At 33.6% G+C, this 19,076-nt stretch overlaps 1 protein-coding gene and 1 pseudogene across 1 annotated transcript; both read left to right on the top strand.

Annotated features, from left to right (window-relative positions):
• Positions 1–6,621: 6,621 nt before the first annotated feature.
• On the top strand, positions 6,622–7,398 carry LOC121808733 (dof zinc finger protein DOF3.1-like). The gene has a single exon (XM_042209323.1). The coding sequence runs from the start codon at positions 6,622–6,624 to the stop codon at positions 7,396–7,398; it is 777 nt and encodes a 258-aa protein (XP_042065257.1).
• Positions 7,399–11,275: 3,877 nt separating this feature from the next.
• On the top strand, positions 11,276–19,076 carry LOC121808158 (annotated as a pseudogene).

The raw sequence follows: 19,076 nt of genomic DNA, 5'->3' as shown, positions 1-19,076 counted from the left end.
GAGGAGGAGGATGATAATGGGAATTGAAGGGGAATTTGTTTTTATGGTTTTTCTAACTGTTAAATAAATAATGTAGTCATTTATAATTTGGATTAATTTATTTAGGTTGAAGTTGTCAAATTTAAATAGTACTTAAGTCTCGAAGGATTGCATTAAATTTTCTACGTCCGATCTATTTCCTATGTAATTATGAGTTGGACAAACTCCAAGTTTGAATTGGAAGAGTATGCGATTTTCTATTTAAACGAGTAATTTATATCAGTGAAATGAAATGAGTATAAAGTAAATAATTAATTGATGACTTGAAATGAGTAAGGCATTTAAGAAAGGGGTTTCGGAGTTCATTACGTAAACACGAAATATATATCCAAGTGTTTGAAATAACTTCGACTTATGAAGTGTTCAAACTTCACAAGAAAAAGGTTGTTAATCTGGAATGACATTAATATCTTTTTGACTTTACTAGTTATTTGAATACAAGAGTTACGTATCTTCCTTTTTTAAATAGAATTAAAGATGGACAGATCAATTTGATTTGGATGAGCAATGGCGCATTTGTAAAATTCATAAAAAAAAATCAATATGTTTTCTCTAAATTCAGCAATACTTTAATTAATTGGCAGTTTCATTGTATAAGTGATTATGCAGATTAGAAATAAAATGTGATGGATTTTACCGATCTAAATAGTTGAAAAAATCATGACGTGTGGTCTTCTTTAACTCGTTTTATAATTTCAAAAATCAGCATAAATCTAGATTTGTTGGCAATTATCTCACGACAAATTCTTGATCAAATTGTATATAATATGAAACCTGAAAAATCATATATAGATAATAGATGTCACCACGTATGAGAAATGATGTTGTCTATTCACAAATAAAATGAAATCAATCGGTTAAAATATCTATAATATATTATAAGTAGACAACCTCACAACCATTATTTTACCGTGAAATAATTGCAAACAAAATATCCATAATTCATTATTTTCCCAAACGATTTATAAAATTTTGGAACATACAAAAATTTTACAAAATTCCATGATTTTCCGCTAGTTTGCTCAATATAAATTACTATGTTTGATACGAGTATATCTATGGAATATTCTTATATCTCTATTATTTCATATATTATTGATTTAGCGTATCTTTCCTATTTTTTAATCACTAAGTTAGGTTATTATGGAGTATTATAAATATGAGTCTTTGTTATCTTTTGAATTAATCATTGAAGAATACAATTATCTTTTAACGTATTTTACTTTTCTGCAATATACTTTTCTCAGTCTTTGTTTATCGGTTGCTCGACGGAATTCCTTCCGCGAACGAACCTCTTTTATCCGGCGATTTCTCGCCATTATTCTCCGATACGAGTTTACTCGTATCAATGTTATTGTTGTTAGTTTCAAATATTATAACAAGGTTTAATTTGGATTTTTTTTTGAATCTTTTTGGAAATAAAGGAATTTTTGGAAGACACTCCCACATATTTTTTTTCCATTATAAGTTCTTTGGTCTCCAGCATAGCCAACCTCTTCAATCGACGATCCAGAGATGCTAGCGCTGGAGGAAATTGGTCATGCCGCCTATACACTGTTGTGCTTCAACACGAACGTACCATGCCCATATGCACAACCGAGTTACTTCAACGTTGGGACCCAGTCCTGGCAACCTGTCTATCAACAGATCCGACATGTATCACAATTCGACAGACCGTTCCTCTCGCCACTGTCCATGCCGAGCCCCACATCGTGTTGGTACCCCCAGAGCCAGAATGTGCAATTTGGATACTCCTATCCAGACCCGGCGCGCCCGATTCCAGCGCCTCCCTTTAGTGTGCTAAGGCCCTCTTCGGTGTCCTACCCGCGACCTGAACCTGACCCACCAGACGGGTTCTGCTATACACCGCTGCACAGTCGCCTTACCAGCCCCTCCAGCCACCATCGCCTCCATACCAACCGTCTTACAACAGTGTTGGTCATATGGAGCCCCTCGACATGCCATGTGATTTGGTGATGCCGACTTTGGAACCGAACCTACCGGAGGTAGCCTTGGTTTCACAGCTCGCGCACCTGACTGCAATTGTTAGAAAATTGGAGTCTTGGATGGATGCAAACGAATGCTGCGTGGTGATCCACACACCGCGACGAGCCATTGCCGCACAGCCGCCCCGCTGCCCGCTGCAGCTGCTGTCACGTCCTTGAATCTTCCCCAGCCAGCTCCTCCGTGCAGCCCCGGTATCAGGGGAGATGAGGGCGAATTGTTAGACGATGACCCACGCCCACCAGCTTTGATCTCTCAGTCGGGCGACTCCGATACCAGTCCATCATTGGTCCCTCATGTTGTACTTGTTGTCCTCCCCTGTTCAATAAAAATGGAGACATCAGAGGGTGTGAATTCTTCTCTCGGCAAGAGAATAGCTAAAAAGAAATTTCACAATTTTGATGATTTAAGTTTTAATGATGAGGCAAATTCAAATGATGGTGATGTTGCAAGAATGAATCAGCGGCCATCTAACATGAAGACGGTGAAAGTGAACAGAAGTTCAGGGAGCCTGAAGCAAGAGCTTGAGACAATTATGCCCCAACTGGAAGATGAGAGATAAAACAGAAATGATAGGAAGAGCCAATTTTTAGAGGTTATGAATCAAATTAATAGCATCTCTATGGAGCTTGTTAGTTCAACAGAAACAAGTTTTGTTGAAATATTTGTTGATGAGAGTGTTTTGTCTGTAAAAAAGTTGGTTGCGCTTTGAGTAAGAACTGGAGAATTGGTTATGAAGGAGAGTACATTCTTTCATACGATGGAAATATTGAAAAAGAGGGGGCAGAGGCAGATTTGTGTATTTGACCCAGGAGTGATACATTATTTGTATGTCATGGTTCCACCTTGAGGGCAAGATGAATTTTAACCGTGGGGGAGTTGATACGAGTATATCTATGGAATATTCTCATATCTTTATTATTTCATATATTATTGATTTAGCGTATCTTTCCTATTTCTTGATCACTAAATTAGGTTATTAGGGAGTATTATAAATATGAGTCTTTGTTATCTTTTGAATTAATCATTAAAGAACACAATTAATTTACTTTTCTCAGTCTTTATTTATCGGTTGCTCGACGGAATTTCTTCCGCGAACGGACCTCTTTTATCCGGCGATTTCTCGCCATTATTCTCCGATACGAGTTTACTCGTATCAATGTTATTGTTGTTAGTTTCAAACATTATAATAAGGTTTAATTTGGATTGTTTTTTTTTTGAAAAATTTTGGAAATAGAGGAATTTCATAATACTTGAGTTACACTCCTTTTCCTCAATCGAATTTTCCCTGTAAGAATTTGTTGAAACAGATTTTATGAGGTTATTCACTTGTAGAACGTCAGATTTTTTGCTCTTTTTCTTGTTTCCTTTTTATTCTGGAATCTAGAGTGAAGTTTGTAAATAATGTTTGGATGATTGAGATTGCACTTTTTTACAACAGTTATTATAGATAGGCATTACCCTTTGTAAATAATGTTTGGATGATTGAGATTTCACTTTTTTTATTATAGATAGATAGGCATTACCCTTTACAAAAATTATTTATAGATAGGCATTACACTTTGTGAGGTCAAATTTCCATTTTTTGACATTTTTATGAAGATGGGAGGAAGATATTATCGCCAAAAATTACATGATGCAGCTGAGTTTGGGATCAATAACGGCATCGCAGGGAAAAATTCTGGGAAGTAGTTTTCTAATGGTTAAGGAATGCGAATGACTTTGGCAATTTAATAGTTGTGGTTGATCTAAACTCAAATTATTTTTTATCTACAAAGTAAGTTGCTACAATAAAAAATTACATGAGCTAACAAGCATTATTACTTGATAGTTGTCCATCAATGCTAATCGAGCCATTCTCAGACGGATGTTTTTAAAATTAAAAAAAAATGCTCAAACCAACAGTGAGCAAAAGTTCACAAGGCGACAAAACCAAGTACAAAAACTATTCCAGCTAGCAAACTCTTTTAGTGCTCAAACGCTAACAAGACCATTACACCAACGCAAAAACACGATGGAGAAAGCCATTCAACACGTGTGGTCAAAGTCGAGCGACGGGTGGCAACACACGTTCGAGAGCGATGGACTTTAGCAGCCCCGTACACACTTGCATATCACTCACCAAATGCACATAATTATTTCATCTAATCTATCTACATTGGCAAGGGCGAAAACACGGTGGCTCTTAAGTGGGGCAAATGCTCACTCCAAAAATTGCATCTGTACTAGTTTTTCTCTAAATTTGGACATTTATCTGAACTTCTACTTAAATATCCCTTCTCATATTATGAAATTACTTGCTTGCATATAATTTTGCTCCTCCTAAGTTTAATTCGTAACTCCACCATTATATATTGGTAGTCTAGTGACAGTCTTCTCATTTCCACACAAGTTTCATGCAAGGCAGCTTTTATTTTTAGTCTATCTTCTTATGCTTATTTTTGTTATCTTTTTATTCTCTTCTGCTGCGCACACACTTTTTTTTTCCTTTTCAATTCTCTCCAAATACATTTACTTATCTTCCAATGCATTTTTTCAATCTGTTCTATTTTTTGAAATCTTATACTACCTCCGTCTCTTAAAAATAAAAACTATTTCCATTTTGGTCTGTTCCTTTAAAAATAGAAACCTTCTAAACTTTCTATTTTAGGAAGTGTACCCTACAAACCACTAACACTATTATTTCAATTACTTTTTCTCTTCGTCTCTCTTCAATTAGATGAAGTGGATTTAGTTGATATTCTCAATAATTAATTCGTAAAACTAAGTTACTACACTGCCTCTCTTAAGTTGTTCATAATTAAAAAATAGTTTGAATCCTCATTAGTTCAATTAAATCAAACAATATATTGAATCTATAAATAATTGAAATCCACATTTTTTTCAATTAAAATAAGTTGAAACGTCCATTTATTCAATTGAGTATTATATTTTATTCAGATATTCTCATTCTTTTCAATGAAATTGCATATCAAACTAAAATCAACCAAAATACCTTATTTTTAGTTGAATCAAAGGTCAATCGAGATATCTAAAACATTACTCCATAAAAATGTCTAATCATTCAATTATATCAAAAATTAATTGTATATTCAAGTGAGTATATAAGATAACTGAAATATTTATTTTTCAATTAGTTCTAAAACAAATTGAAATTCTCAATGTTTAATTCAATTGTAGATAAATTGAAATAAAAATAAACCAATTGCAAAATCACCTAGTATTTTTTTAATTAAATAAAAAATTAATTGAAATATCCAATTATACAATCAAATTTAAGATTAATTAAATTTTACAAATTTTTACTTTAGGTAATTTATATCAGTTGAATCCCCAAAATACCATAAAATGAATTACATCTTTCAATATAGAAAGTAATCATTTCTATATTAAGATATGAAAAATACTACGATATATATTTAAAAATAAGTGGTAATATTAAAATAGGATATGATGCTATTATATGATATTTTATAAACAATAGTATAATTTTCCAACAATACATTAATAATAGTAGTAAATATATTATTAATAATGTTATTAGATTAACATCATTCTCATGGTTTCGACTAATATTAGGGTATCAAAACTTAGTTTTACAAAATACTAGTATTAATTTCGTTTATAATACGATATATTGAAGAAAAAAAGGAGAACTAAATAATTAATCTTAAACTTAAATTACACTAAAAAAGTAAAACTAAATTAAAATCAATAAAAACATAACCTAAAACATTGTGACCAATTTTAATATTATTTGAAGATATTAATCTGAATAGAAAGCATGAAAATAAAAGATTTTAATGAGAAGAGTTTAGTAGTAAAAACAGTAAAGCCGTACAACTAACTTTAATCTTATTAGTATTATTTTAGTAATTATAGTACTCAATCCGTATTTATTATCACATTCTTCTGTGACTGGCCTTAATATGGTCACATAGATTCACTTTTTTTCCCTGTTGGAATGTCATGTTTCATTAACCACAATAAATCACATTTTGCTATCCCTAAAATCAACTTATTATTATTGCCTTGCATTACATACCATTTCTTATTAAGTAATAAGCATTAATAAAAAGCTAATTAATATAATTAAGGGCAACTAGCCCTTTTCTCTTATGTATCTTCCTCCCTCACCTTTCTCTATCTTATTAATTCCTCATTCCTTTAATCTTCTTTTACCACACAAAATCTGCAGAGATCTTGATATTAGAATTGCAAGAAAACATTAAATTTCACATGGGGATTGCAACAGATTATTACAATTACCGCCATTGTTTATGTCGAGTATTACAAAAATGAAATAACACCCGTATATATTATGCATATTTAATGCCATAATATCTGTTTGCCTCTTATTTCTAATTGTCATAATCCCTACATACTGTGGATTACAATCATATCCCAATCGTTGAAATAATACTAAAAAGGTGAATCAACCCACAAACAATTTAAACCTTCTACACTCCAATACATTCAACAACACACTATATATTTACCCTTCAATCATAATCACACACCACAAAAACAACCCTATTTTTCAAAAAAAAAAAACAAAAAACTCTAAGCTAAAAAAACATGGATGGAGCAGGAAATGAAGAGGGTCTCATTCATCAACAAGATCCCGAGCAACGGGTTCAGCTTCCAGAGGCGGCCACCCACGCCCTCGAGCCCTCTCCGAGGTGCCCGCGGTGCGACTCCACCAACACCAAGTTTTGTTACTACAACAACTATAGCCTCTCTCAACCAAGATACTATTGCAAATCTTGCCGGAGGTATTGGACTCACGGCGGAACCCTAAGGAACGTCCCCATCGGCGGCGGCTACCGGAAAAGCAAGCGCCCCAGGATTTCATCCCCCTCTTCTCCTCCGCCTCTCCCTTCAACCGGTTTGATTCCGAGGCCTCGAGGCGTGCCGCCACCGGCCGCACCGAATCCGAGAGCTGTCGTCACGCGGCCGGTGGCGCCGCCGCCGTTCGTCGGCGGCTTCTACGACGGCGGCTCGTTTTTATCTTCCTTGGCTGCAATGCAGTCCGTTGGAATCAATCAAGGAACGGCGGCTATGGGCGGAGGAAGTCGTTTCGGTTCGAATATGGCTCTTTTGCAAGGGATGTTGAATTCTCCGGCTGCTGCGGCGGCGCGTCTACGCTCTCCGCCGCAGCAAAACTTAATTCAGCCGGGGAGTTTTAGTTCTTGGACGCCAAGCGTGAACAACGTCGGCGCCACCAGCTCTTCGGCTGCGTCAGCAGCCGGAATGTGGAGCAGCGGCGGCGGCGGTAGCGGTGGCGGCGGAGATCGAGCGGGTTCTTCGTTTGGTGCAAATCAATGGTCCGACTGTAATCAATCCGGTGTTTGATTCTTCTGCATGATTTTATTTATTTTTTCAATAATCACAAGAAAAGTACATGGAATGTTTAGATTTTTTCGATTTTGTATACAAATTTATTTGTGTTCTTGTGAAAAAAAATACATGATCAATATGTTTAACTGATTATGTATAGTGATGTGCAGATTTGAAAAATTGTTGGTCTTCTTAAATACTTGCTTTATTTAGTATTCGTATTGAAAAATATCTAAATTAATGTACTCCGACGTCTCATTTGTTCTAATAAATCTACTAGTCGATCAAATTTTGTTTTCAAATAAGTTTTAACATTTTGAATTAATTTTCACAATATCATCTTGTTATCAAGTACACACACACATTTTAAAGTTATTATTCACAATATCATCTTGTTATCAAGTACACACACATATCATCTTAATCATACTACCTCTATCTCTCCAAATTTTGTCACAGTTTGACCGGGAACGAGTTTTAATAAATGTAATGAAAATGGTTTGAAAAAGTTGATAGGATAATAAGTCAGTGGAATGTGGGGTCCACTACAAAAAATGGTAAAAAGTGAAATGTGACAAATTTTGTGGGAGGGACGGAAATGGAAAGATGTGAAAATTTCAGGGACGAAGGGGGAGTATATAATAGGCCTATTCATCTCGACGACATTGATTTGCTATTGATTATTTACTAATATAATTTGATGTTTCAAAGTAATAAACATGGACCAATATGTACATTTTAATTAGATTTAAAATCAACTTCACACAAAGTGACTAATTACCCATGAAAAAGAAATGTCATTAATTTTTCATTATCATCTTGAACAATATACAAACTTCTATTCATTAATTAGAACAAATTTAATTTAATTGCCTTTTCCATTTAATTTAATTGAGTTTTCCATGAGACAAAAAGTATGCTCCTACGTCTATCCTCTCATTAGTAATATATGGCTGCACAAAAATGCTGAAATAAGATTCTAAAAAACAAACCTAAAAACTACGTCTTGAATATTATCACCGCGCGCCTTAATTAAGATTATAGGGTTGTGATGTTAGAAAAGTCTAGTTAATTAATACCAGCAGAATAATGCAAGATTGATTAATTTGTGTGCAAAATTTCAAGCTAGATAATTATTTTATGTCCTAAATTGTCAAGCTAAAGCTATATCTCTAATGCAATGTCCTTGGATTAGGCTAATTATCTCGAACTAATTAATCCACCGAAAATTAAATACTCCAGTAGTTAAGCTTATTCTGTAATCGTATCATCATCATCCATCCATCCAAATTATGCATTCCACAAGATCAATACGACTTATACAGAAGAATGTTGTTGTATTAGTGTAGAATGATGGTTTATCATATGTAGAATATCGTTTGATTTTATAAATATATTTGTATGGATATGATATGCGCTACGTACCTTATATGAACACCATCATTGTTTAATACACATTTAATGTTGTTTGTTTTGTTATATAAATATAACAAAATGCATTAACATCTTTGATTTTATAAAATTCATAAAAATGAATGATCAATTTGTTTGTTTCTTTATAACTTTCAAATAAATGAATAAAATAACAAACTATGAACAAACCGAACTTTGATTTTTATGAATTTTGTAAAATAAAAAATATCAATGACATTTTTTTAATGTATTACAATCAAACTAAATATATAAAACAAAACAAACAAATCTATACATCCATCAAACGATTACAATGCTCATATAAAGTGCTCACATAAGGTATGTAGCTTATCATTTTTCTATATTTATATATGGTTATAACTTTGTTAAATTATGCAATTTTTATTTAATTATATGCATATATTTGAATCTCGTTTTTTTTCCGTATGCAATTTTCACAAAATATGTCTAAAATCACGGGTATGACGCACACGAAGAGAGATTTATGGATCAAATATTTGGTTACGAGCTCCTCGACTCACTACAAAAACACGCGATTTAGCAACGGATATTCATCTGACACTATTAGTAGCGGATTTTGTAACGGAATATCCGTTGCAGTCGTTAGTAAGGGATTTAGTAACGGATATTCAATAAAATTTGGTGGCATAATAGCGCGCCATATTTAGTGACGGATTTAGTGACGGATAGGTGTCCGCTAGAAATTAGTGGGAGACACATCCGCTACTAATATTTATTTCTTTATTAATAAAAATCTAAATTACAAAATTTAATAGATATAGCGACGGATTTGCATCCGCTAGAAAATAGTAGCAGACATATCCGCTGCTATTATTATTTTTTTATTCAAAAAAACAAAAATTATGAAATTAAATAAATTTAGCAACGGATTTCTGTCCGTCAGTAGTTAATAGCAGGGAATGTTCGCTACTATTCCGCTGCTAGGGTTTTGAAAAAAAAAACAATTGTAATGGAAAATACTAAGAATAAAGATAAGTTTACATAAACTATACACGCGCATAATACTCCTAAATTTTAAATTTAATTGAATTATTTATGAATTTGTTTTGTTATTAGTTAATAGCAATACAAAAGAAGTAACATCGGAAATTTATAACAAATTTTACATGATTTCGAGTTTGATCCAAAATAAATATATAATTTTTAATTAAAATAATTTTTTTTCAATGGAGAATGTTGAAAAAGTTCGATTATGTACGTACAATTTATGTAAGTTTATCGTTATCCAAATAAAGATAAATGTACATAAACTATAAACGTACATAATACCCCTAAATTTTAAATTTAATTGAATTATATACGAATTACTTTTGTTATTAGTTAATAGTAATACAAAAGAATTGACATAGGAAATTTATAACAAATTATCACAAGTTTTCGAGTTTGATCCAAAATAAATATATTCCCTCCATTTCGAGGTAGTAGAGGCGTTTCTTTTTGTCACGATTATTAAGAAAGAGATATTAAAGTATATTAAATGAAGAGATATTAAAGTAGTAAACACAGAAAAGTAGAGATAATATTAATAATGTAAGAGATTGAATTGAGTAGGAGAGGGAAAAGATGTTGCTATTTGCTAAAGAGAGAAATGACTCTAATACTATGGTAGAATATTAGAAAGATGACTCAACTATCATAGAACGGAGGGAGTACAATTTTTAAATAAAACAATATAATTTTCTTAAATTTGTATATATTTAAGTTAAAATTTAATATTTTCTTAAATTATAATAATATACCCCCTCCGTTCTTCAAGAATAAGCACTTCATAATTTTGAAAAGTCTTTTCTCTCTAATGAGGTGAGACCTATTCTCCACTAACAATACTTTAATTGTTTTTTCTCTCTACATCTCTCTTTACATTAAACTCTGTGATGAACCCAAAGTGCATATTATTTGAGGACGGAAGTAATATTATGTAATGATTAGCATATAATTTATTTTATGTTAATTCATATTTATAAATTAATTTTCAATGTATAATGTTGAAAAAAATACGATTAAGTATGTATGCTTTATGTACGTTTATCGTTATCTGAATAAAGATAACTGTCCATAAAGTGTATATGTATATAATATCCCTAAAATTTAAATTTAATTGAATTATTTTGAATTAGTTTTGTTAACTGAATTGCAATAAAAAGAAGTGACATAGGAAATTTATAACAAACTTTCATATGAAATCCAAGATAAATATACAATTTTTAGTTAAAATAATGTTTTAATTAGTTTTATCTCATTTAATTATTGGATGTTTTTGTTAAAGCTGCAAATAAAATTAATTTTTTTTAATCTTTTATTGATATGGTCAACGTGATATAAGATGGATACAAATAAATTGTTTTAGTGGAACTCAATTAGATTATTAATTAATACTAATATAATTCACTGTTTTAGTGGAAGTGGAAGTGGAAGTGTGGAACTCAATTAGATTATTAATTAATACTAATATAATTCACTCAACTCACACACCAAAACGCACGACTGAAACCTTCCTCCCACGGCGCTTCGACTTCCCGCTGCCTCCTCGACGCCGCCGCCGCCTTCTGCCCATCCCTGCTTCTCTTCTCACGGTTTTCTCTCTCCCTCTCTCTATCGCTCTCGATCCCGCAGTGCTCATCTAAATTTTGCATGCTCAATTACTTGCTTGTGGGTGTGGTGTTCTCTCATATTTTGAATAAGGCCAAAGAGAAGCACCAATTCTGGATTGCTTGGCAAAAGGGTTATAGTTTATGTTCGATCAATTCTAATGGGGAATTTATGTTTAGTTGGCACTTTTGCTTAATTAGGATTATTGTTTGTTACTGATTTCAATTTTTTATTAACTAGAATGAAGTTTTTGGTAATATTTAGAAAGCCATCCGAAGAGTAGATTAGGTATTAGAACTTGAGTATATTATGAGGGAGTTGAGTTCAAAAAATTGCTGTAGTATTGCAATCTGCCGCTGCAATCTTCTAAGTAGGTAATAACTTTTAACTAATGTATATCACTTTGAATAATTTAATATTTGAAATAGTTTCTTTGTCTCATTCAGAAATGTAAGTATGTTCCACCAAATGTAAGTATGCTCCATAACAAATTCATTCATAATCCATGATCACGATTTTATACAACACAATGACGAATTCATTTTAATTGATTGGACATTAATTCAGAGTCGGACACTTCTAGACTTTCATAGTTTGTCTAATTGGTAATGTTATAACTCTGGTTATTATTTTTATTGTTTGTAGGCTAAAATTAGAAATTCAGTATTTGGTTAATATATGTGTGTGTGGTTTTTTTGATTTAACAGGCCTTTACTAAGTCATTGTGGGACATTTTAGAACAGCACCAGGTTGAGAGAAGAGTTAATCACAAAGGTTAGCATCTTTATCTTTTTCCTTTATGCTTTTCTGTACCATGACCCAAATAGTGGTAATGGTACTGAGTAAATTGTTTATAGAAGCACGCTTTAGGGTGTAGAAGGTGGTTAGGCTTGGGGTGAAGCCTTGTCGGCTTCACCGACCCAATTTGCTGTGAAGTGAGGTGATTTTGTGGCTTTGATGTTACATTATGATTCAATGTCTTCGACTGATGATTAATTCTATTTTAAGTATGATAAATTATGTGTTTGAATGCTAATTAGTTAAGAGTTTATATAACATGCCTACCTTATCGACTAGGAATTAATATCATAATGTATAAGACATAATGTATAAGACATCGATGATGTTGATGGATACCCTTGGGATGAAGATATCGTATTTTCTGATAATGAAAATATTGATACAGATGATGAGTAATATCATAATGTATAAGACATAATATAGATGATGATTCTAGAGCAGGAGCTGCTGCTTATTACTGTCAGTTTTTTCTTTTACGATATGGATCACTTTCTTCTCTCTTCTTTTATTTTACTAGCATTCATTGTGGATTTTGCTTATTGAAAGAAATTTATACCAAGATTTATTTTTATTCGTTTATTGCTTGTTTTATGGACGTCTAGATCTATATGATATCTTTTACACTCCTAGCTATTAATATACAATCGGTGAGCTCAGCTGGAACATCCTAGATAAGATATTTGGTGTTAGAGTGTTCTTCATCGAACATTCCCTTCAATTTAGTTGGTTTGTTTTAATGCTTAAATATTATGGGTTTAGATATTTCAATCCATGTTTGATTTATGATTGCTTTATATTGATGGTAACTGTCGAGATTTACAGTAGATTGCTTTCCATATTTGTGCTGGTTAGTTTAAGATTAGTTTTTCGCTTAGATAGTTTAGTGAAGAACAAAAGTGAAGTTAAAATGTACGTAAGGCGAGATGGCTAACATTAAATTTGTGCCATATTATTGATTTTGAGTAGGTATCTAGTCTATGTGGGTTTGACCATGTTCTTGGTGCTTATACTTAGCGATATTAGTTGCAGGGAAACATATGGAGTAGTATATTTTATTGAATTAGTTGAGGTGTAGTGGCGACATGCACATCTTGACCTCTTTAATTTTATTTAAGTTCACATAATTATTAAAGTTAGTGATTTATCCGACCAATTTTAAAGATTGTGGGAAATATCAAACTTGCGGGAATAGTTTATAATTTTTCCGATCATTTATCCCTTTTTCAATTTACATGCTTATAACCTTTTATTTTCAGCTTCACACTCTTTGCGATTAAAACTTTTAAAATTTTTCTTGCAAAAATTTGCTAATTTTACTACTCCTAACTTTCTAATATTACTCGTTGTTTATATTGATCCAATTTATAATTTTTCTTTCATTGAATTTTATAGTGAAATTCTCTAATTAAAGGTAACAGTAAATGTGTGGAAAAAATAAAGATGTTATATGTAGTACTCAATTTGACACTAAAATACTTGTTGAATAAGAGTGTTATTAATAAAATCTTTGACGTTGTTACTGTCGTTTTTCAATATTGTTCATTCTTTTGACATCGATGAATTTTTAGCTGCTTGAACCAACCGCTCACAAACTTATAGAAACTTGGACTTCTTAATTCTCAAAATTCTTGCTTTGTCAATGACTAATACTATTAGTCTAATAGTACTGCGTATATCATAAAAAATTTAATAAGAAAAAAGAAAAATATGGCAGATTACCAATAATTAAATAAACTAATTTTTGTGACCAAATCAATATAATCTTGGATGAAAGTTGTATAAATCTGATTATAATTTTTTGTCTTAGACAAATCATGTGAGAATGGGCTGGAACATTTAGTAAAATTGTAGAAACAGGACAGAATCGAACCGGAGGCGAAGAACCCCAATTCTCACAGGTAAAAGTAAAACGGTATGCAGCTCATATAAAAAAACTGATGTATTCTATTTCTACAAAGAAGACTCAAATTTTCGTCCCTCTCTTCATTGAATTCGTCTCCACCGCCGTTATCTCTGCGACCTAATGCCTGCGCAGAAACAGCCGCGCGACATTAGCACTCCTCCGCCGCCGCCCGATGCAGAGAATGATTACGATTCGCAGCAAGGCAGCGAGAATCACATCCGCGAACTAAACGAAGACGCCTCAGGTGCACTCTTGATCGTGCTGTGTGTTCACGTAAAGAACATGCATTATATTCGAGTTTTATTCTGTATTTTCTGTTTCCGATTTCCTTGCCGTTTGTTGTTTGGTTAGCTTATTTCGATTTTTTTTTGTGTTCGGTTCTCAGATTCCGCCAGCAGCGGAGAGAAAGAAGAGTAATGCATCTGTGTCTCTTTTATACATGTGCGCGAACAATCACGCATGAACACTAAGGCTTACATGTTTGTTTGACATTACGGTTTTTCGTGGGGATGTGAGATATGTTTGTTGTGTTAGATGTGTGGTTGTAGCTTGAGATCTGGCTGACTGGCTGCTTAGGATTGTGGTAGAATGTCCTGAATTAGGTCTTTTTGAAGAGGATCTCTGGGATTTTTCTTTTAGGTTCTTCCTTTTCAATATTTTAGATGTTTTTTTATCCTTGATTTTTTATTTAGTTTAGCTACTGCGATGTGATTTTTTTTTGAGTGATTGAATATGGCACGTGAAATCATGCATGATCTGCTTGGAGGTGATGCGACTTGGGATATTTGTGGTGTGGTTGAGTTCCGAGGGTGTTTTAATTGGAAATGGTAATTTTGCTTCGGTGTTCTCTATGATCTCTGTACATTTAAGTTAATTTACTGGAGATTGATATGGTCTATAGCTTTCTAAATTCATGTTAGTACTTATGTTTATGGAAATTGTGTTAAAATTATTAGTGTTTTTCCTTTGCTGTAATGGATTTTGTGTTTTGGGTTCCCAACCTTATGTGGCTTTTGTGATTTTGCTGTTAGATTTGAATATGGCATAGTAACAGTTGATTTTCTGAATGGCCATGTCATGACTATAATTCTTATTTTAGATTGCACGTAGTCTTGGTGCAAAGATACAGTTTGTACGTTATATATTACTCCATTGATAAAGAATCTCCCAATATGTTATGTTGTTGAACCTCAGATTTATTGTCCTGAAACTGGCTGAAGTGCGGAAAGAAGTCCAGTGTCCAATATGTTTAGGTATGTATTTTAATCTTAGTGTTTCGGAATTAAGTAAACATCTGTTTTCTCTGCTTTGTTGAGGTTCAGTTGTGATGCCTGAAATGATCAACGTTAGTTAGTGCTTCGAGTTAAATTTGGTCCTTCAGATATGTAGCTATGTTTGAGTGCCAATAGGCAATTATGGCAGCAACATATGATTATTTGGAATATTTTTCTTGAAGTTATGCCGTATGCGCTCAGTTTAGTGGCACTGAACTCTTCTCCTTCCGTGAGATCAAAAATTTCTGTTGTCTAAAAGTTTCCTTTTTTATGTGACTAATGTGCACATACACTTCTCGATGCACATCATCACAGCTAGTTACGCATGCTTTTACTTTTACACTCAACCAGGTCAGTTCTTGCAAAAAAAATCTCCCAGTTGCACGTAATTATAATTACGAAGGTTTGTGTCAGTGTCACTTATGTCATTGTAGATGTGAAGTATGCTGCATTAATGGTAAAGTAAAGAAGAGTATGCTAATAAATCCAAAACAAAGAGAGAATGCAAAGATTCAAAGGAAAGTACCAACTACCAATACCATGCATAGTTTGTTGCTACATATTGATTTGATGGTATTTTAGTTGGCTGTAATTTTTGGGAGTATCTCATGAGCTGCGTTATGCTGGAACTTGACCTTATACTTCTTTTTGTTAATTTTTGATGAGACTTCAATTTTTTCTTGTTTCCGTAAGATATCCAATAGAACTACTCATCTCTAACAGTTATTTTTATGCAAACTATCTGATAAAGCTTCAGGAATACTGGAAATGGTTGAGAACTACCATGAAGATTTTCAGCTCCTTATTGATCATTAATTACCGTGCATAATGCTTCTTTTTCGTTACTAGAGAGCTTAGTAGAGATAATCTAAGATCTATTGTGTACAACTTGTCCCGTGGATGTTTAAAACATTTTATTGATAGGCATCATTAGGAAGACAAGAACAGTCATGGAATGCTTGCACCGCTTTTGCAGAGAGTGCATTGACAAATCCATGCGACTTGGGTACTTTCTTGTGCTTCTTTTCATTTGATACCTGGGAAGTGTTCTTGCAGTTTTTCTATAACATTGATCTCTCTACAGCAACAATGAATGTCCTGCTTGTCGGACTCATTGTGCTAGTCGACGTTCTCTGAGAGATGAGCCAAATTATGATGCCCTGATTGCAGCTCTTTATCCAGATATCAATGAGTATGAGGAAGAGGTATGGGAAAAAAAATTATCCACTCTTCTTGTGGAAACTCTAAAATTTACATTTTTGCTTTCTCACCAACTGATTCAATTCACAACAGGAATTGGCTGTCCATGAAGAGGAGAGAGCTCGCAATAAGCAGGTGAACAGATGAAGGTTTTAGTGTCAGACTTCAAGCATGCATATATGAAGGAATTTAGTTCATTTAGGTTTAAGATACATCATTCTCTCATTGGGCTGTGAGGTCCAATGTGGAATAATTTGTGGCTTGTCTTTTTTATGAAGTTATCACTGGAAAAGTGCCTGAATGAACCTTCTATCTTGGTTGTCGGCATCATTAGGATGCCTCATGATGTTGCCTTACAAAGCATTTTTTTCTTGAAATTGGCTGGTGCAAAATTGAAACTAGCCTAAACTTTCTGTTTTACAACAGATCCAAGCTTCAATTGCACAGACTTTCCGCCGTCAAGCTGAAGCTCTGGGACTACATCTTCAACATTTGTCAGGACGCAGGGCAATTATCGAAATTTGAGAGATCGGAGAAACCGTGCTGCTGAACGCCATGGATCTGACGAAGAGGAAGGTATTAATGGGCATGATGAGAGTAAAGACTCATCATCAACTGACGAGCACTCTGAACCCAAAGCAAAGAGATACAAAAGATGGGGAGGAGCTCGGACTTCAAAGCCATGACCAGGGGCTAGTGTAGATGATGCTGATGATTCAGAAGCAACCTGAGGAATACTTTGTGCATCTTCTACACCTCTTGCAAGTACAGCAAGTACAGAACTTCTTCCCTGGTGAAGAGGTCGCAATCGCAGTAATACTCGACATGGTGGCCTGAATTGGAAAAATGGTAGGGTGACTAGGGGTAGCCGGTTGTCAAAGCTGACTAATCGTCTCAAATCTTTACATGAAAGCGATGAAGTGGTAATACTACATGTTTCTCCTCATATATCTTGGAAATTGAGTCTATAAGTTTTAACCTTTGTTTTTCTTTGTTTGGGGGTGGGGGTGTATATTCTTAATCATAGGGACTTGCAACTTATTCCTAACAAAGTTTCAGTTGAAAATTTGTCTCATGATTGTCTCATTACATGAGAAGACCAGCTTGAAGCGACCTTATCTCTGCTGCAGCCCCACATCACCAGTGAGACACTTATGCCAGGTTCAGACTCAATGTCTCATTCTTTATCTTTCATTCAGCCATTTGGGCCATAATGAAGATTCTGAATAGTTTCAAAACCACATCTCCTGCAGTATGTTGCTATGCAGACATCCTTGGAAGCTAGTGAAATTGAGATGCTAATAATAAAGATTCTCCCAAAAGAATCTGGTGTCTTAGATCCTATCCAGAATGAGTTGCATTTGTTGGATGAGCAGCAAAGCTTGGAGGAAATTAATGCCAGGTTTACACAGCACCATTGGTAAGACCCGCCCCTCGTCTCATACAGAAATCTTTACAAATATCTAACTCCCCAATAGATTGGTCAATGAAATCTCTCTCCATCTCCTTTTTACTTATTTTCTTGCTTTTCGCCTTGGTGTTCCTGGGAAGTGGGAAGCAAGTTTCTGAGTAGATGGTTGCTTAGTCAATTACGAGCAAATTTGTAATTTGATATCTTGTTTTAGTGACCATATATAGTTATACTGGCTGCATACAACATACAATCCAAATAGCATATGGAATCTACCAAAATACCCTCTAATTCCAAGATACTAATAAGTATTCTGATTGACATGGTTTATTAATGACTCTTAACTTCTATATGTACATACAGGTTTTGCATACCGGCCAAAGGCGAAAAACGAAGGAAACTGATGATAACTTAAACTGGTCGTCTCGTGCCAGTACAATACAGGAAGTACGTTTCCTGCAGTTTTTTCTCAATATAATAGTATGTGTATTGCTGTTCAACTCAAGGGGTTTCACAAGTAAAGAGTTACCATATATAAGCAATTAGATACTCCCTCCGTTCCATGTTAATAGAGTCATTTTTCTATTTTGAGAAGTTCCAAGTTAATTGAGTCATTTCTATTTTTAGCAAAAAGTAATTCTTCTTTTTACTTTATTCTCTCTTCATCTCTCTTACTTTACTCTCTCTTACTTTTTTCACCATCCATTTAACACACTATTCTTAAACTCCGTGCCGAAAAGAAATGCATCTATTAACAAGGAACGGAGCTAGGGAGTAGATATGGTGGCGAAATAGTCACACATATAAATATTATGTCTGCCTTACACTTATTAAGTTAAATTTATGCATGATCTTTTTGTATGCTAAGCATCCCTTTTTCTTTTCGAGCTTCTCACAACACTAATGAAACCTCACTTGTTTGCATCGCATCTAAACTTAGTTTCACCTTAGAAAAATTTGGTAATGTTTGCTTGTAATGAAGTTATACAATCATCAACTGCTGATGTTTGCATAATCATTGTTCTTATGAAATGAAATTCTAATAAATAATCTTATGAAA

This window comes from Salvia splendens, chromosome 6 (genome assembly GCF_004379255.2).
Source record: "Salvia splendens isolate huo1 chromosome 6, SspV2, whole genome shotgun sequence".
Classification (NCBI taxonomy): domain Eukaryota; kingdom Viridiplantae; phylum Streptophyta; class Magnoliopsida; order Lamiales; family Lamiaceae; genus Salvia; species Salvia splendens.
Note: the sequence above shows the minus strand (reverse complement) of the source record. Positions and strands in the feature narration are given on the sequence as shown.